This window comes from Ursus arctos, unplaced genomic scaffold, assembly GCF_023065955.2.
Source record: "Ursus arctos isolate Adak ecotype North America unplaced genomic scaffold, UrsArc2.0 scaffold_5, whole genome shotgun sequence".
NCBI lineage: Eukaryota > Metazoa > Chordata > Mammalia > Carnivora > Ursidae > Ursus > Ursus arctos.
The window spans coordinates 10983417-11003581 of NW_026623067.1; the positions used below are offsets into that span (position 1 = coordinate 10983417).

At 49.1% G+C, this 20165-nt stretch overlaps 1 protein-coding gene and 1 long non-coding RNA gene across 5 annotated transcripts; one reads left to right on the plus strand and one right to left on the minus strand.

Annotated features, from left to right (window-relative positions):
- Positions 1-1091: 1091 nt before the first annotated feature.
- On the minus strand, positions 1092-20149 carry MGAT1 (alpha-1,3-mannosyl-glycoprotein 2-beta-N-acetylglucosaminyltransferase). 4 transcript variants are annotated; one of them, XM_026507653.4, is made up of 3 exons: positions 20030-20149; positions 18549-18980; positions 1092-3765 (listed from the first exon to the last, which is right to left on the minus strand). In XM_026507653.4, exon 3 carries the CDS (start codon positions 3640-3642, stop codon positions 2299-2301), a length of 1344 nt encoding a protein of 447 aa, XP_026363438.1. In that variant the 5' UTR covers positions 3643-3765; positions 18549-18980; positions 20030-20149; the 3' UTR covers positions 1092-2298. The 4 variants fall into 4 exon arrangements, with proteins under 4 accessions (XP_026363438.1, XP_026363439.1, XP_026363436.1 ...); XM_026507654.4 differs by having other exon boundaries at positions 20017-20149; XM_026507651.4 differs by lacking the exon at positions 20030-20149 and adding an exon at positions 19758-19882.
- LOC113261526 (uncharacterized) lies at positions 10926-16086 on the plus strand. Its single transcript, XR_003318392.4, has 3 exons — positions 10926-13770; positions 14048-14106; positions 15237-16086. It is a non-coding gene; the product is annotated as an uncharacterized LOC113261526 (long non-coding RNA).
- Positions 20150-20165: the final 16 nt, after the last annotated feature.

A 20165-nucleotide genomic window follows, 5' to 3' on the forward strand; every position in this document is an offset into this window, starting at 1 on the left:
CGCCAACCAGGTGTGTGGCCTTGGGCAAAGGAACCTCTCTGCGCCCATCTCCTCACCTGTAAAACAGGAGTTCTTACCACTCACAACCGCTTTGAGGATTAAATGAGTTCATGTTAACCACAGAGCTCTCAGAACAATGTGCTTGGTGAGCAATTGTTGAATACATTTAGTGCTAAGAACATGGAGTTTGGCAGCCAAAGTACTCCTGGCCCAGTGTGTCACTGGGCCTTTCCCTGTCTGCAAATCATGGATAACGACCATCTCCCTCCCCCAAAACAGGGTTAAATGACCCATCTAGGAGCACATGGGAAGACAAAACTAGCTCTACAAAAATCTGGAAGATTAAAGTGAATGTCTGACCCCGGTTCCCTTAGCACACTCAGCATTCCCCACTCAGCCTAGGAGAAGGGAGGCCGGACCCGCTCCCTCCACAGTTCACATGTGAGAAGCTCCAGAATAGTATTGGTGAACAAAGTCACCTACCCAGGATTTCCAAACCCACTAATGCATCATCAAAAAAAGAAAGAACAGAGAACAGAAACTCTCAGCATGTGTTTCACATGATGTCAGTCTCAGGAACTGCTGGCCAGCTGTGTGTGTGTTCTAGGCGGCAGTACAAAAGGCATTCTCACTGGGATCACGGTCAGGACTGTGCGAGCCACTCACTGACAGTGCTCACCCTGGTATCAGCTCTGCATCCTGGAGCTCAGGGGCAGGCCCAGGAAATGTGGCACCCAGCACACAGCACCCACTTTGTCAGGGACGGCCTGGGTCCTCCCAGACCAGGCCTGCAGGCTGACAGCAAGCTCAAGTCCATCAAGGGCTCACAGCCCAACTCCAGAGATTAGCAGCAGGGACGCTAGCCATGGACCACCTCCCCCCACCTCCAGGCCTGGCCTTTCTCTCACACCCAGCCCCTCCCAGCTCCCGGCTTCCGGTCATCTGCTTTCCTCCCTTTAGCTGATCCACTTCCTCTTGCCATCCAGGCCTCTGCCTCAGCCCTTGTTCTCCCTTTTTCTTTCTTCCTCTACCCTTCACCGCCTTCTCCACCCTCTCCTCCTGTTCCAGGAGACATAAACACACACACACAGTTTTTCAGACAATTCAGCCTTTATTTTTGAAAATAATTCTGTAGCTTCAACTTTCTTCCATGAACTGAGGTCAACCCAGAAGCAAAAACAAACACGCTGCTCTCCAACCTGCCATCCTCATCCTAATCTGAGCAGACAAGGGAATGCCCGGGGGGATAGGGGAGGAAGGCAGGAGCCATCCTGTCTCCACTGCTCCACCTCATCCTGAGAGGGCCGCTGGATGCCTCAACCTTCAGGGAGGAGCCTGTGCACCAAACCCCTGGGGAAAAAGGACAAGAGGAGCAATCTCTCTTCCACAAAGCCAGCGTGATACCTCCTACAACAAAAGGGAAGGGATCAATTTTTAGAAAGGCCAGGACCCAGGGACAGAGTCTGTTTCTTTGAGGCAGGATGAGGGAGGAGTGTCCCAGCACACCAAGGCTTTCTCCTTACCACGTTTCCCCCCCACTTCTGGAAATAAGCTGAGAAGTTTTGCTCTCCCCCTTCCACTTTCCATCCTAGAATCACAAACTGCTAAGCTGCAAGGAAGGAAGAGCAGAGAGGTGGTCAGGGATAAGGAAAGCGGTAGAAGAGAAATAGGGGTGGGTGGCGGTAAACCCTGAAAGCCCAATAGCTCCACCCAGATTCTGATGATGACACCCCTTTGGTTAGTCTCATTTTGGCCACAGATAAGTCCCCTTTTCAAATAACCCAACAACCCCTCAAACTGGGGGAAGGTGGGAATGGGGAGCAGATACAGGAGGTGAGCTCATACCTTGGTTGGAAGAGCCAGGACACGGGAAAGAGAGCAGGTCAAGAGAGCTAAAGCTGCAGATGCTCTGGGAGAAAACCTGGAACATGGAAGTCTGTGGCCCCAACATGCCCAAGTGTCCCCTTACCACACAGTGGTTTCCTGCTTAATACCGCCCAACATACCCCTGAAAGGTTCCCCTGATTTGACCCCCTTGAGAACAGGAGAATGGCCCTCACCTTACCCTCTGTGCTCTTGAATGCCATTCGAAAAAGAAAAAAAAGAAAGAAAGAAAGAAAGAAAGAAAGAAAGAAAGAAAGAAAGAAAGAAAGAAAGAAAGAAAGAAAGAAAAAAGAAAAAGAAAAGGTAAGTGTACCCAAGAGAGACACACAGAGAGGACGATGCAGCCCAGGGACACGGTCCCATCTCAGCCCGTGATACGGCAAGGAAGGAGCCTGGAGGGACAGGCAGGCGCAGCTAATTCCAGCTAGGATCATAGCCATCCCAGGTCTGCGGAGGGGCCAGGTGGACGCGGCGACCCCGGAACAGGAAGCTGACGATGCCCCGGTAGCCGGCCCTGGGGACTCCGGACTTGAGGTCGTCCATGACTCCCAGGGCTTTGGCAAAGGCCTTGAAGCTGTCCCTGCCGGTGTACTGCACCCGCACCTCCCCCAGCTCGTTCCGCTCACTGGTCCTCACTTTCTCCACCTGTAGCAGGGGAGCCCCATAGACGCGGGCGAGGAAATCTCTGTCATAGGTCTCCTGCCGCAGGTAGGACAGGTCCAGCTGGGTGAAGGGCACGAAGTGCTGGTTCAGCTTGATGAATTTGAGGTGCTGGTCAAAGAACTGCCCGTGGCTCACGCCCTTGCGGCCAAAGGTCATGGTTCTGGAGATCTCGGGCCGCACGCAGGCCCGGCCCTGCCGCTGCTCGGGCCTGCGCATCCAGTCGTCCCAGAAGGCCCTGGGCCACTTGGGCTCCAGCTCAGCCCAGAGCTCGGCCAGCAGCAGCCAACCCAGACCCGGGAAGAAGTCCGTGCGGTAGAGCAGCTCGGGCTTGCTCGAGTCCACCATCTGCTCCTTGCCGTTGTCGTTCCAGGCGGACACACACCAGAGGGAGGGGTCGGCCCGCAGCAGCGGGTACGTGGCCTGAAAGTACTCGAAGAAGTCTGGTGCCACCTCCAGGTCGTCCTCCACCACCACGGCGGCCGGGAACTTGAAGCGGTGGAAGACCTGGCCCAGCGCCCAGCGGTAGTGGCGCGCGATCTTGTAGTAGCCCTGGAACTTGCGGTGGTCGGGGGGCACGGCGATGCTACTCAGGTCCGGCTGCCGAATGTGCGTGACGGCACTGCCGTACGACGCGATGACCTGCGCAGTCTCCTCGTGGCCGCAGTCCTGGCTGACGATGATGGGGAAGCGCTCGGCCGACGGCCGGTAGTGCAGCAGCTTGTCCAGGCAGCGCCGCACAGTGCTGCGGTCACACGCGATCACCAGGATGGGGATCACGACCGGCGCGGAGGACGCGGGCGCGCGTGGCGGGGCGGGCGCGGCGGCGGTGGGCGCCCTCCAGCGCTGGCTCCAGCGGGCATGATGCTCCCGGATCTGCTGCAGCAGCCCCCGCTGCCGCTCCAGCTCCACCTCCGCGTCCTCGGCCAGGCGGATCACCTCGCGGGTGAGGCCGGCAGGGTCGTCATCCAGGGCGCTGTCCGACGGCAGCCTGCCGGGCGACGGGCGCGTCCAGAAGAAGAGCAGCAGCAGGGCGTTCCAGGCCACGAAGAGGATGGCGCCCCACAGCACAAGCCCTGCAGACTGCTTCTTCAGCATCCTGGCCCCCGCGGGGCGGGCCGGCAGGGGTGGGGCGCGAGGCTGCCCTTGGCTGGCCTACTTCACGTCTTCAGCCCCAGGGACGCGCTCTCTGGCCTTCGGGATTAGGACGCAGCCATGCACCTGAGGACAGGACAGAGAAAACCGACCTTCATCACAAAGGCACGGGGCCATCCTGGGGGGGAGGTCTGGGGGCTGGAGGGGCTGCCAACAATAGGAGCAACAGTGGGGTAGGAAGGGCCAGGAGGTTGACCCCAGAGCTCTCTTAGAAAACAGCTGCCCATCTCCTAATCTGGGATACTTCCCCACTCCAGAATGAGTCCAGGAGTCCTCAGAAAAGCAATATGGTTTGAGGGCTTAGTAGAGAGGGATGCTATAAAGGAGGAAGCAAGGGAATTCTACTTTCCCTTCCATACCTGACAGACTTCAGTTCCATCTTCCATCCAGAGCTTAGGGGCAGGGCTGGAGGTGAGACCACCTGTCTCCCATTCCTCAAATCAAACTGCTCAAAGATTACTGACTTAAAAACTCTAATATCAGGGTGGCTCAGTCAGTGAAGCATCAACTCTTGGTATCAGCTCAGGTCAAGATCTCAGGGTCCTGAGATGGAGCAGGCAGGGGCTCTGGGCTCAGCGGGGAGCCTGCTAGAGTTTCCCTTCCTCTGCCTGTCCTGCCAGCTCACGAGCCAGTGTTCCCCTCTCTCTCAAATAAATAAATAAAATCTTTTAAAGAAATAAAAATAAAAACTCTAACATCACACCTCTAGGCTAAAGCCAGACCTTACCTAACAAGGAAGCCCTAGAGGAATTCCCACAAAGGTCAGGGGCAAAGCCAAGCTGCCCACCATTTATATGACTATTTAACATTCAGTTGAAGGAATCAACCGATGTGAATGGACTACAGAGGCAAAGGCAGAAGTGGAAAAAGCAGCATGACTATCTCTATTTGTTGATACTGTAAGAATATGCCTGAGAAACTCTAACAGAATTAATGATATAACAAACCCAAACAACTGAAGAATTGAGCAAAGTAGCAGGATATAAAAATTAACACGCACAAATCAATAACCTTCATATCCACAAATAATAACTCATTACAAGTCACAATGGATGAGAAAACCCTATTTATGACAGCCATAAAAATGGTAAACTATGTAAGAATACACTTATCAAGAAATATTCTAAACCTACAGGACAAGATTATGGTTCCTGAGAGACACAAAAGAGGACTTACATATCCTTGTTCTTGGTTAGGACATCTCAGCATCATCAGAAATCTCAATAAAAATACGTTTTTTTGGGAGCTAGACAAACTGACAGTAATGTGATGGGCACTGGGTGTTACATGCAACGAATGAATCACTGAACATCACATCAAAAACTGATGCACTATATGCTGGCTAACTGAATTTAAATTTAAAAAAAAGAAAAAAAAGTACAAGATCATCTAGGAAAATAATGAAAACAAGGTGTGAAAGAGGGACTAGCCCTACCAGCCATTAAAATATTACACATTACAAAGCTTCTATAATTAAAACTATGTGATGCTAGTTGGTAAATACACAGATCATCCAAAGGAATACAATTTAAACTACAGAAAATAGACCCAAAACCATGTAGAAACCTAATATATGATACAGGTGAGACTTAAAATTACTAGGGCAAAAAAATGGTCTTCTTAGTTGTTATAACAACTATATAGCTACTTGGAAAAACAAAATTAGATCTGTACAGAAGAAAAACTTCCAAGTGGATTAGAGATCTAAATATAAAAAATATAACTATACAAGTGCTAGAAGAAAATATGGGTCAATTCCTCTATAACCTGGGTGCAGAGAAAGGCTTTCTAAGTTGGATTCAAAATCAAGATGCAGTAATAAGTAAAACACTTTTGCATGATATAAACATCATTAGCCAAGTTAAAGACAAACTGGGAGAGAATAGTTGCTATATACATACAAATAAAAAGCCAATAGTCTAAGAGACAAAGAACTTTTAAACTGAGGGGGTAAAAAGCCAAAACTCCTTGTCTTTAGACAAGGGCAACTCACAAAAAGATACTGAAATGGTCCTTAGACATATGAAAAGATACTCAATTTCACTTATAAGAAAAATGCAAATTAAAATATACTAAGATAAAATTTCTCATCCATCAGATGCAAAAATTCAAACAGTTGTCTTAACAGTGTCAAATGAAAAACAGAAGTTCTTAATTTTAATGATATTCTATTATCAAGGGTTTCATCTTTTACCGATCATGCTTTTCACATTGTATCTAAAGGGATCTTTGCCAAAATCAAACATATCCTTTCCTATGTTTTCTCTTTCAGGTTTTATAGTTCCAGGTTTATGGTTCATTTTGAGTTAATTTTTGTATATGGTGTGAGGTATGGAACTAATGTCCTTTTATACCAGTTTGGTACTTTGTCAAAATACTAGACAGAGAGCGACCAAGTCCACTCTTAGATATAGACCCAAGGGAAATGAAAACATATGTTCACACAAAAACTATCTGGAATGTTTATAGCAGCTTCATTCATAATCACCAAAACCTGGGAAAACCCAATGACCATCAACAGAGGAGTACATATAAACAAACCGTGGCTTTCCTGTAAAATGGAGTAATATTCAAAGGAATAAACTATTGATACACACAACACATGGATGAATCTCAAATAATCATGTGATATGTGGATGACCGAAAGAAGAGCATATACACTGACTCCCCTTATATAAATCTCCAGAAAATACAAAATAATCTATAGTGACAGAACGCAGATCAGTGGTTGCCTAGGCATGGATGCAGTGAGGGAAGGTATTACAAAGGGACAGTAGGAAACTTTGCTATTATCTTGATTGGGGTAATAGTTTCATGGGTGTATACACACATACAAACTTATCAAACTGCACATTTTAAATATGTACACTTGACTCTATGTCAATTATACCTCAATTAAACTTTTTCTTTAAAAAAAGATATTACTGGGTCAAATGACAAAATTGGAATGTACACTCAATTAAAGTATCAATGTGGACTGACAAATAGCCATACTGTGGCTATGGAAAATAATATCCCAATTCTTAGCTAATTCAGACTGAAGTAATCAGGAGCAGACAGCCATGACAGATGCCACTTCTCAAATGGGTCAGAAAAAAAAATATCATGTATACATAGAGAGCAAGCAGATGTAGCAAAATGATAACAGAGTGAATCTGAGTAAAGGAATGAGTGTCCTTATACCATTTTAATTCTTGCATCTTTTTTATAAATTGAAATTATTTCCAAATAAACTTTCTTAAACTCAATATGGGGACGTGGCCCACAGCTCTGACTAGCTTTGTCCAATATGGCCCCAGTTAGGCAGATCAGTAGGGGCAACTGAAACAATCCATTTGTCCTGAACTCCTTAATCACTCAAATCCTTAATCACTCAACTCCTTAATCACTCAACTCCTTAATCACTCATCACACACCTGCTCTCTGATAGGCTCTGGGAAGGGACCGGGACACACATCTTACTCCACCAGAACTCACTACTCGAAAGGATCTACCACATCCTCCAGTTTCCAGACAGCTGACATTACCCACCATGCAACTCTCTCCCTGGCTTTCCTACTTCTAGTCTCCACTCTTCACACCTAAAGCTTCAGGTATGTGCCCTCTTGTGCCTGCTGCTCTGCCAGTTACCCTCTGCCTCACAAACGCCAAAATCTCAGGTTCCGGATCTCATCTCTGCACTTCTGGGCTCTTGAGAGCAGGCAGATCCAGTGTCAAAGGATCAAAGTGTTGATCCTGAAGGGTATCTAAAGGAACCTGGATTCTGTCTCCCTCCTGGGGAGACTCCCCCAGCCCCTGCCAGTACCAGTACCAGTACCAGTACCACCACCAACACCACCACCACCACCACCACCTGTCTTCCTCTGAGAAACCATCCACCCCCAACAACTCCATAGTACCAATCTCCTCGAAAACTCAAGTCCATTTCCACTTTACTGTGTCATTAAATTCCCATGCTATATCAGTGCTCATATACAAATCAGAGTTTCCTAGAAGAGAGAGACAACAGATTTCTAGTTTCTTCCTCACTCCCCCTCAGGATATGGTCATTGTTGGATCTTTCCCTCCAATCTCCTGGCCAGGATTCCCCATGCCCTGAATTCCTGCCTCCTAACTGACTGGGCAGGAAAAGTCTTTAGATAAAGCGTTGGAGGAAGGAAAAAAGAGACTGAACTCCATCCTCTGAAATGCTATTCTCAAGGCTGGAGGAGCAGACCTGTCTCTGACTTATCAACAAGCCACCTCAGACCGGCAAGCTCTTAGACTGGTGGCAAAACCCAAGGAACCACATCCTCTCTACCCTGCAGATGACATGCCTTCACTGTTCTCCAGACATTAGGAACTAGTGGCCACATCCACTTCCGCCTAGAACCCTCCCCCCATCCTTCTAAGCCATGCAGATCAAAGCAATCTTCTCAATCTTTCAGAGGACTGGACTCTAAGCAAGTTTGTGAACATCAAGCGTGGCTGGATGGCCCACAGGAAACAGCTGTCCCAGTCCTGCCCAGGCCTCTACCTTAGGGCTCAGGCCCTCATTCTCCAGACCATGACCATTTTTTCTAAATTGTGAAACAGAATTTACTCCTCTTTCCATAGAGAACACAACATGTCTATTCCCAGGCCCCACTGCTTCTCTACACAGACTCAGAGTCCCAGTGCTGTTCCCTACTGCTTCTTCACATGCTCTCCAGGACGGATCCTCCTCTCTATATGGAAGTTAACGAATGGTGTGTGTGTGTACACAAGCACACGTGCTCTCCAGCAGCTGGCAGTGCCTGACGGATGATAAAGCCCCAAAGGCCAGCCCAGCCTTTGGCCAGCAAGCCAACACATTTATCGAGGAAGTACTGCTCTCCCCCCTACCATCAGGAGTAACAAGGGCAAGCCAAACAAATGCTTGGCACCACCCCACATTTTTTTCACATCTCTGAAACTCAATCTTCTCACCTCTAAGATGGAAATCATAATAGAATACCTCACTGGACTGCTGTAAAGACTGGGTGAGATCATCTGTATCAGGTGTTTAGAATAGTGCCCAGCTGTGACATTAATGCTAGCCAGTCATTCCTCTGTCCCTTCTCTAGCTGGCTCTCTTTGTTCCACTCTACTAGATCCTTCTGGGCTACAAACACCTGAGCCTGCCTCAAGGCCTCTGCATGTGCCTGTACGACTGGTCTGTTCTTCCCTCCCCCCTTCACTTGGTGTGCTCTCACTCATGTCTCTGCCAGGGAAGATGTCAGACAATGTGAAGTCTACCTCTCCTTCACAATCATTGACCTCAGTGCAACTTCTTGCTCAAGATCTGTTAAATATCCTCAGCTACAAGCTATTCAAGGATGGGGACTAGCTCCCCCAGTGCAGTCAAGCTGTTGTGCTAGGATCTTTGACAATCAAAGAGATTTGCCAATGACCTATAAAAAGTGATTTCTGTGTGGATGCCACTCACCCACAATCCCTAAACTGCAATTCCCAAGCCCCAATAGCACTGAAAAAGAGAAGTTTCCTACACTCATTTGGCAGTAAAACCTTTGGTGAAATCTGATGTGATCTAATGTAAGCCTATTTATAGTATTTATTATCCATTTAGTGTGACTATTTATACATTTGCCACAGAAATCAAGATGCTGGATTATGGTGTGCTGTTTCACACTTTACACTACATCATAAATGCACCAGATCATCTTTTTAAAATCCAAAAAATTATAAATTCTGAAACATATCCAGCCCCAAGCATTTCCGAATTATGAAAATCGAAGAGACAGTTACTCATTCACCGCCACAGTCCCATTTCAAGCCCTTGAACCTGAACTCTCTTTCCTTATGAGCTACTGTTTTAAGCCTGAACTCCTGATGTAGCTTCTCAGCTCGTCTACCTGTCACTAATCTTGCTTCCCCCTAAACAACCTTCCCAACAGCAACAGAGCATCCTTCTTTCTTGGAGTGCACAGCTGGTCAGACACTAACCTGCCTTAAAAACCATCTGGGCTACCACTGCCCACAGAATACAACTCAACTTCATTATGACACACGAGGCCTTCAGAACAAATTAACTCAAACATCCTTTTCCAAGCTCACCTCCAACCACTAATCTCTGAACCTCATTCTCTGGCTTCAGCAAGCTACTGATTTCCCCCAGTGAGTACACTTATATGCTGCAGTCTTTGCTCCAGCTGCTCCTTCACCCTGAAATACCACCTATGGACCCACTGTAGGCACTCGCACATCCTTTAGAGCCCAGTTTGGCAAATCCTTCCATAAGCTCCCAGGCAGAGCCAGGCCTTCCCACAACTACCCTCATACCACACTCTCTACACCTCCGGTTTCTCCCCTCCACACTGTAACAGAATCTGTGGCTGTGCTTATGTGGTTCTCACTTTACTCCTTAGGAAAAAAGCTCTATGACCTTTAACCCTATTACAGTGCTTGACACACATATGAAATTCAAGTGACTAGACGGCAGACTGCTTGCATTATTAGATGAATCAGGGAGAAAGAAGACCAAACCAGCAGCATGAGAGTGAAGGATTACATTTTCCAAAGATGATCACCACATATCCCATCCCACAAGCTCTTCTTACAAAGATTTAATGCCATTCCTCCTACTAGAGGTGGGGGATGCAACGTCTATGTTCCCTCTCTTTGATCTGTGGCTACAGAGGAAGTGACCATGCACGATTTGCAAAACTAGTCCATGAAAGGCAATATAGTTTCCACCTGTTGCTCCTGAGATGCGTGGTCTTTGAATACGGCCACAGAGGTTGGAGGAAGCCCAAGCCACATGGACAGGACACCTAGAGGCATTCCGGCTCACAACCTAAGCTAGGGTTCTAGCCAAAAGCAAGCATCAACCACCAGACATGGGCAGAAGCCTTTCAGATGATCCCAGCCCTGGCCACATGGGGCTGCAACCTCATGAACAACCATGAGCAAGAACGACAGAGCTAAGAAAGGAATAAAATGATTCTGTTTTAAGCCATTAAGTTTTGAGGCGATGTGTAATATAACAATAAGTACCTGAAATAATGAGTAAAACAGAATCTAAGTACCCCTTGATAAGCACAAGGTCCTCTGTGCTCAAAGCCCCAAGTCCAAAATCTGAGGGTCTGCCTCTACTCATATTCCCTTCCTCACCAATAGCTATTATTGAACAATAAACATTAATGTTCAATAGCAGCCATTTATTCTCTCTCACAGTTTCAACAGGTCAGGAATTTGGAGAGTGGGGCAGAGCGCCTGACCTGTCTCTGCTTCATGATGTCTGGGATCTCAGCTGGAAGACTCAAAAGCCAAGAGCGGACTCTCCCTCAAAAGCTTATTCTGTCACATGTCTGCAGGCTGACGTTAGCACGATTAGATGAAGTGCTGGCTGCAGTACAGCCACGTAGCCTCTTCACGTGGCCTGGGTTTCCTCTGAACTTGATGGCTGGGTTCCAAAGATGAGTGTCCCAAGAAAGAGAATAAACCAGGTGAAACTGTATCTTTTTCATGATCCAGCCTTTTACTCATAGGTCAAAGGAATCATGAACACCTGCCCACACTCAAAGGGAGAAAACCAAAGATCCCACCACTGGTGGGTGGAGAACAATGTCCACTTGTAAAAACAAGTGGAATGGGGTATTTATGGGGTGACTGTTTGGGGAAAATATAATCTGCTACACCTTCCTTTTCTAAAATAGAACAATAGTCCTTAACACTGACCTGAGCTCCTGATGTTCTGTTATTAATGACATTTGCCCACAAGGCACAAATTCAAAACTAGTTCTGATGTGCTAGAGTTTCACACTCCTTTAGAGAAGTGACACAGCTGATCCACACCACCAAGTACAAGGACATCTGCACTGTGGTGAAAGGTGAGGAGTGAGCACTTTTAGTGTGTAAAACCCTCAGCCAAAACCCAGGAGGCTCTGAGCAGGTCCCACCAACTCCTGGGGGTCTCTGTTTCTTTCTCTGAAGGACTGCCTAGAAGCTGTAAGATCCCTTTCCAATACCCTGATTCCATGGTATTCTGCAGCCAGTCCCCCCTCTCTGGCAAAACTATTTCTTAAATGTCAAGAGAAGACCAGATAGTTAACTTCTCTTCATGAGCAAGAATGGAGAAGTCATACTTAGCTTCAAAAAAAGTATGGGAGTTAAAGTAATATTGACAGGCTTTCCCTTCTAGCTTTGTCTTGCTTACCATGTTAAAAAGCACTGCCTAAAAAATCCAAAGTACAGAATACACCTCAGATAATGGAGACCTAATTGAATTACTTTCTTGTTCATTATTAGACCTCTGCTAGACTCCTGCATCACGTATCAGGCTCCATACTTTCACAAGGACGGAAGAAATGAAAAGAAGTCAGAGAAGATACACTAAATAATTCAAGAGCTTAGAGAGTAAGACCTAGGAGGAAAGGGAGGCAGGTTATTCATCCTGAAAAAGAAAAGGCTGAAAGGAAGCATGAGGTTAGTGCAGCAAAAAGCCTGGGAAACCAGGTAACCTTGGGCTACCCGACCCACTTGGGCCTTGGTTCCCTTATTTGAACAGAAAAAGAATCGATTTGGATCTTCCCCAGGTTCCCTGGTTTCTGCTGATGAAAAGGATAGCGACAATTTCCCCAATGTCCCAAACAGGAAGTGAGTTTAAGGTGTCACATATGCCACTGAGGTTAAACATAACTACAGTGCTTTCTAACTCTGAGAAAAGGACACAGAAGTAGGAATCCAGAAGAGCTCAATGGTCTCCAGTAATGGGGTCAGACAGGGGTGATTCACCATGGGAGGCGGACTCAGGAGATGGAAGCATCTGAGAGAAAAGGCTCCATGGACTGAAAACTGTTACAAACGACAGAAAATAAAGCTGGATCTCTCAGCCAGTGAGGACCTAAAGCAAAGAGTAATTAAACAGGCCACAGGACAAGGGTTAACCAAGGTGGAGCCTCGCCCTGGAGGTCACTGTTCAGTACAGACGCAGATCAACTGGCCACACAGCCCTTCTGCTCCAGGTTATAAGATGGGAGGCCCTGTACGTCTCAGGAGCCCCCGACTCCACACACGTTAGCTAACAGGTAGGAAAAAGTTTTCTTCCCAATTGACATATTTTTCACATTGAGTCAATTCTTCCTTGCGGCTGAGGAGAAAGAACCCTAGTAACTAGTGGAAAGGACGCCGGGGTGGGGTTTGGGGAAAGGCCACCGCCCCTTCCCGCGCCCCAAAACTTCTCCAGCAATCCCACCTCCTCTGGCCCCGCACCCACGTACGCCCTACCACCGAGTTTCACAACCGCCTCCCTCCCCGCGGAGCCCACCCTTCCTCCAACAGCTGGAGGCCCGGGATTCCGAGAACGGAACGCTGAGTTCGACTTCCCGGCTCGGGAGGGGTGCGCGGCCGAAACCCGGGGCGGGCCGGCCGAAGTCCTTCTCGCTGGGGCGGCCGGGCTCCAGGGCTGTCGGGGTATACGAAGCGCTCGGAAAGGAGCCGCTTCTCCAGCCGGGACCCGAGCTCCTGGAGCGCCCTCTGCGCTCCCGCGGGGCCTCCTTCAGCCGGACCTCCATCCCCTCCCCGGGACAAGCCTCAGAACTGACGGACGCCGGCCTTTCGGGCCCCTACTCACCAGGTCCTCCCTACTTCCCGGCCCTGAACTTGGGCCGCCCCGGGGCGCGGGGAACGAGCCCGGGGCCCCGGCGCGTTCCAGGCGCTCGCGCGGATGCCGGCGCCTTCCTCTCGGCCGGTCCTTCCTACATGCGCCGGGCCGGCCCGCCAGGCGAGCAACGTGGCCCTTCCCCGAGAAGGGCGGGGCCGGGAGGGCCGAGGGGCGGGACCGGCCGCCAGTACTCGCCGGGGGCCCCTTCTCCCCAGGACCGCCTCCTCCGCCCGACTCAGCAATTACCCGCCGTCTGGACATCCCAAGTTTTCCCGGGTTCTGAACTTCAGGAGGCGCTGTGTTGACAGCTGTTACACTGGGCCCTTCCCTGCTCACAATCCCGACCCCAGCCACACCCTCCACCCGGTCCAGCGGAGATTTCTGAAGTCTTGCCCTCCCCAGCCCCAGAGCCTGGAGCCTCAGAGTTGATGCGGAGAGCCCTGCCTGAGGTAGGCCGGGAAGCCAGATGGTGCGTTCACCAAATCCAGGGCCAAGGTTCTGGGGACAGCGCTCGTCAACCTGCTAAACTCTAGCTTACGGGAGGGAGGAGCTGGGGCAACAAAGGGGCCACAGGGTGCAGGGATGTGACAACAAGAACCAAGGTGCCAAAAAAGAAGCCAGAGAGGAAACACCTGCTGCCAAAAGCAGAAAAGGGCCAGCTGTTGTTCCTTTCTTTTTCTTTTTTAAATACCTTCTTTTTTTGTTTGTTTGTTTTTTTCTTTCGAGGTGGGGAATGAGAGCTGTTCACTCTGAGTACAGGAGCAGAGGACAGACTTGTCCTGGGGGTAAGAACCACGAGACCTAAGGAACAAAGGACTTAATCTCAGGATTTTGTGGTAGCCCTGTGAAAGGGGGTGAGGGGGCACCCTGGAAAAGCCTTGATGTCTGTGTCTGATCCTGGGAAGTGAGGGTGGGGAACTGAGAACAACTGGCTACTCATGCACACCCAGTCTAGGGCCAGCCCTACCAAGTGATGAGGACGCATTCTACAGGCACCAGGCCCTCCCCCAATCCACTTCCCTCCTGTGTTCCAGGCAGGAACTTAGCAGTGTGTGCTTACTGACTGATTTCACCTACTAACTTGTTGCTACATGAAACCAGGAATTATGAAGGGTTCTAGAGAAACAAAAGAGCAGGGCATGCCCTAAAGGCACCCCCTGCCTGGGGCTAAGGAAATAAACCAACAGCACAGAGGCCTCCACAGGCTGAACCCTCCCAGCAGCTCTGCAGAGCGCGCATCATCATCCCATTCTACAGATCAGGAGTGTGACCCACAGAGTGCCAACAGGCTGAGGGTCGCAAGACCTAGTGAGGGCCGTGGCCAGGTTTTAGACCCAGGCATGCCTGCACTCACTCCTTCCTCTTACACACCCTTGAGTGCAGATGCTCTAAGATGGCTGTGTGTCCAGCATGACAGGTGCACAGTGGGGCAGCAGGGAGGTTCTGGTAGAAGCAGTTGGAGCCTAGCCCTGAAGGAGCAGAGTGAGAAAAGAGCTGACACCTCACTGAGGCTAGACTCGTGAGTGTGAGTGTGTGTGTGTGTGTGTGTGTGTCTCCAAGGTTTCCAGCTGAGCAGACTTCATGGGCCATGGCAGGAAATGCAAGCCCACACTCACATGCCAGCCAGTAGCCACTGTCTCTGCACCTCTGCCCTCTTTTTATGCTTTCCTTATGAAGGGAGTTGGGGGATATGGGAAGCCTACACACTCACACTCCATGTCAAAGTAAGAAGGAAAATGATAATTCCTAAAAGTGTAAAAAGTTGGGAGATACTGGTTTGTAGATTCAAGATATCAGGAGCTAAAAATCACCCTCCAGGACAAAGGACATAGTAGGATGCTGAAAAGTGAGGCAGACCAACCAGCCCATGAGATGTCACATTCCCACCTCTAATAATAATCCTTCTCTATCGAAGGCAGTTCAATGGAGACAAGAATGGGGAATTGTTTGTGCACCAGAACTCACACCATAACGACTACAATCCTTTGCTGAAATTCCAAAGCTCACAGGAAGATCTAAGGGTAGAAATTATCCAGCTGCAAAAGGACCATCCCGAGCAGAGAGACCCTGGTTAGAGAACTGGTTTGGGCTGAATTCTTGGATGGAAACAAGAGAAAATATTTGGTCTGAGAGGCAAGAAGCCAGGGTGGTAAGTGCCACACTGGACTGGGAAAAGAGGCCCTAGGCTGTTGATGGAGATTTCATGAGGAGATGTTTAGGAGGGTGGGGGGAGAAGGGCAGAAACAAGGAGTTAAGTGCCTGAATTCTGGGAATGAAACGGAAATTGGAGTACATGAAAATGGAAGAAATAGGAAGATCTGATCACAAGATAAGAGAGAATTAGAAGTGAAAATACTGTATCCTGCCCACCACCACTACCTCCAAAAGAGGACTGGAGAGATAAGGAGAAGGAAGTGAAAACTGTTCCAACTGCCTTCCCATAAACCATACCTAAGATACCCTGAATTTTTTTATAATTTGGAAAGAATTCATGCTCTGCACTTGAGACAGATCTTGGCTGGAAACCATCAGAAGAAGTCAAATCAAAGTTCTAAATCAGTGCTGTGTCTATTTTTCCCTCTCCCATTCTCCTAACATCCCCACTCCCCATGGAGACCCAGAAACACAACTCATCAAGATCAAAGAAAAGAGAAAAGATTAATACAACGACCAGTGAGCAAAGTCTGTGAAATGAGACTTTTGGTTAGCCACATACAATTCCTTTTGTATGAGAGAATGGTATAAATAAATTCAGTTAAAACACATCCACAACTTTTGGTTAAATCTATCACTGGTCCTGGCTAAGTGGTCTGAGTTCCTGGTACCCCCTGTGAGAAGGCACCCCTGCGAGAAGGCCGATGACTGCCTTGAGAAGGCTATCTTGTGACAGGGTCAGGCAGAGCACAGGACTAGTACTTTCAGTGAAAATGACAGGGGAGAGGAATTCTGGTTCAGTCTAGGGAGGAAATGTCTTACCTGAGAGGCTGACAGGGCACTGAATTCCCTCCCTGAAGGTTTGCAGCAGAATCCAGATGGCCCTTACCAGGTCAGATACTGCAGAAGCAGCCCACCACTGGGCAGGCGATTACAGTGTCTGCCTCTCCACACTTGGGCAAGCCCTTTGTGCTTAGGGCTTCTGTAGCTTCCCCTTACAAATCAAACTGGGGAAATAATCCCTGCTCTCTCTTCCTTACAACAATGTGGTGACAGAAAAGTGACCCAACAGCCGAACACTTCACGTAACATAAGCGCCATATAAATAGAGCACAGCTCTATGGTACTTTAAGTGTTTCTAAGCACTCACAGGTCTTCCAGGTAAGATGAGGGCTGCAAACGCATCCTGAGACTGGATGTGCCTTGCAAGGACTGGCACCAGGAATCTGCTGGGCCAAGGTGGGGGAGGTGATGTGCCACCCTGAAATCTAGACCTTCTAAAGTAGAAGCCTGGCCTGAAAGGTACTGCCCCAAGTCAGCCTCAGACCAGAGAAGGAACAGCTCACCACTGGGGGAAGGCGAGCAAGAAAGGAAGGAGGAGGAAAAAAGAAAGTAAGTCACAAATACATGATTTTCAGCTTGCAAATGACCTTAGTTATTGCTGCCAGCCCCCCAGTGAATGTTAGGTCCAGGTGTTACACAGCTAGTAAAAGGCAAAGGGATGCTAGAAGCCTAGCTTCCTGCCCCGTGCCCCCAGGCACCATACCCCACTGTCTATCAAAATTTCCAACACATCTCCTTTCTGTTTGATGTCACTGAGAAAATCGGGTATCTTGGCACAGGTAAACCGGAGTTCAAGGAAGGAGCAGGAAGGAGGTGAGAAGGTAACTATGAATAGGTCTGTGGGAACAGAGCCTGCAAAAATATAAAGGGCTAAGAGATGGCAGTCCAAAAAAACTGTCATCTTAAAGAGCAGGAGAGAATACCAGGATATGGCACAGGAAGAAAAGGCCCAAAATTTACTCCAAGAAATGGAGCTCCATCTCCTAACTACACAGTTGGCCCTTGAGACTTACACTTTCCTCCACCACTCTTTAATCTGCTACCCCAAACAGGCACACTTATCACTAGGACCAGATTCCCTCAATCTAAGTTCTCCTAGGTTCACCTTTTCCACCACTTGATATCCCAGGAATTGTTTAACAGCAACAAGATGAGACAAATTCAGGGCAGGCTTTTAATTGAGGACATCCAAGGCTTTTGCCAATACACTAATTCAATAAAAGAGCAGTGGGGCGCCTGGGTGGCTCAGTTAAGCGTCTGCCTTCGGCTCAGGGCGTGATCCCGGAGTTCTGGGATTGAGCCCCACATCAGGCTCTTCCGCTGGGAGCCTGCTTCTTCCTCTCTCACTCCCCCTGCTTGTGTTCCCTCTCTCGCTGGCTGTCTCTCTCTGTCAAATAAATAAAATCTTAAAAAATAAAAAAAATAAAAAATAAAAAAATAAAAGAGCAGAACTCCTAATTCGGAGTTTTTCTGTATGTACCAATTATACAAGCATTATCAAACAATGTCAATGATACTGTTTTCCATGTACACGGCCCTGGATACTTTTCAAAATCTATCATTTCATTTGCTCCCTGTAACAACCTGTGAGGTACCTGTAAAGTTAGTTATCCCCGTCTTACAGGTGAACAGAACATGGCAGAGCTTAACCGACATATCTAGGGTTGCACACTAAGAATGTCAAAGCTAGAACAAAAATTCAACTGATCTCAAACCTGTATTCTGTTCCTCTGCTGTCTGCATAAGGTTTCATGGCCTAAACCCCTTTAGAGAGGGAGGAAGAAGACAGACAATTTAGGAAGTTATCTAGACCATCTTCTACCCTCCCCCCAAGGCAGTTCTATTCAGTTAGTTCCCCAAAGCACAGCAGCCTGTCTCTGCCTAGGTAATCTATCCTAGAGTCTTATTTAGCCCAAAATGTGTTGACTCAGTGTTGGCCCTTCCTCTCCTCAGAAGCCTAAATTCTTTTCATGTTCTCCTAGGCCTAACTTCACAATTGCCATTGCACACAACCCCTTACAAGGTACTCCTCCTGCCTGGGTAAAGAGAGGCTGCAAACAAGTCTGCACTCGAAGACAGTGACACAGAGGGGGAGCTTCCGGTGTACCCATCAGGGTAAGGGTTCTCATCAGGCTCCTCCTAAATGGCAGCGTCCCCAGATTTGCCCCACTCAACATACTCTGCACAGGAGCAGCAAGACACCAAGTGGGAAGTGAGACAGGCACCTTACCTTTCTTCTCTTCTCTCAGCTGCTCCCCTGGAGATCATCAAACCCCCTTCCAGCACTCCATTTCCAAAACTTAGTCTCCCAAATTAGATACACCAAACAAAGTGCAGCTTCTCTCCTCTTATCCAGGTCCAAAGTCCATGGCTGAGTGGACTCTGAGGGGGAGGAGTCTGGGGGGGAAGGGGTATGTCCAGGCCCCTCCCCCCCCACTGCAGGGTTCAGTGTCCCTCCCAGGGGCCTGTTACATTCCTTCATTCAGCTGGCTTATTAAGCCCAGAGTCTGGTGTTGGGCAGATCCCAGGTTCTATCCCATCGCTTGCTCAGGGAAGGGAAGTCATCCACTGCGAGGACTGGCCAGTCTGTCTTCTGCTGGGGTTCATGAGAAGAAACAGGCCATAGAGCCGGCATGGCCAGAAGGCTGATTTCAGTGTTAACCTGTGGAATATTTAAACATTATGACACTTTCTAATCTACTATATACCCAAATGGATTCCTAAGACCCCTTACCTAAATTAGATTCCTTTATCCTGCTCTATCATCAATGGAGACTGTCTTCTAAGAAACATAGAAAAGAACATCCTTCTTCCTTCTCCCTCTTGTCTTGTTATTGCCACACACTAATCTCCTACATCTCCCAAGCTTCTTAAGAGTGTTCAGTGTTTTAATCGCCCGGTCAGCTCTCCCAGAATGAACTAAATCCATTCCAGACCTAGATGCTGGCACCTTCCACATACATTCTTTGCTCTTTTCGCTTTACCCTCACCTCCCCCTCTGCTTCCAAAACTGTGCCAGGGATGTAATTCCTAATCTCAGTCAAACTCCTTCCCAGGGCCACTGAGAGCACTCTCCTGGAATAGAGGCCTGAGTCCTGCCAGCAATAGCTGCACAGTGTTCCAATTTCTCAGTTGGGAAGCCCACCCCGGTCGCCCCCTCTCTTCTAAGTTTATTCACACACACACCGTCGCCCCCTCCCTTCTAAATTTATTCCTAAACACACACACACACACACACACCCTTCCTTCCTGTAGGGGCGTGGCGTTCACATGACCCCCCCCCCCCCCCGCCATGAGTTTAACTCCTCCCACCCTTCTCCTCCGAACCCCGTGCTCCGTGTTCACGGGGAAAGGGAGTGACACTGCGACCCTCCCTAGACTCTGACCCCCACCCCCCTACCGCCGGACGACCCTCGCCCCGTCTGCGTGGGGTCGTTACCTGGATCCCGCCCGCCCGGTCTCAGCTGGAAGCCGTGGCCCTCCCGGGTCGGAGTCCAGGCCCCAGGCTGGGTCCCGACAGGCGGCCCAGGCCCCACCCCCTCGACCCCCGGCGGCCGGGCCCTCCCCTCGCGCTCCTTTCCCCCCTCCCACCATCCACCGCAGCCACTTCCGCCCGTGCTCCGGAAGTGAGTCCGCGACACCGCCACTTCCCTTCATCCCGCCTCATTCGTCCACCACACCCCGCTCCCCCTCCCCACCGCCCATCACCACCGCCACCACGGGAGCGAGGGACGTAGGTCTGCACTGTTCATAGGACTGAAGACGAGGTGCGGGCACGACCGGGTCTGGAAGAGAACTGAACGTGGGGCCAGAGCACAAGAAGGGGCGGGGCAGGGAGTACAGCGGC

Coding starts and splice junctions, on each gene's coding strand:
- MGAT1 (XM_026507653.4), bottom strand. CDS start 3,642: ATGCTGAAGAAGCAGTCTGCAGGGCTTGTGCTGTGGGGCGCCATCCTC.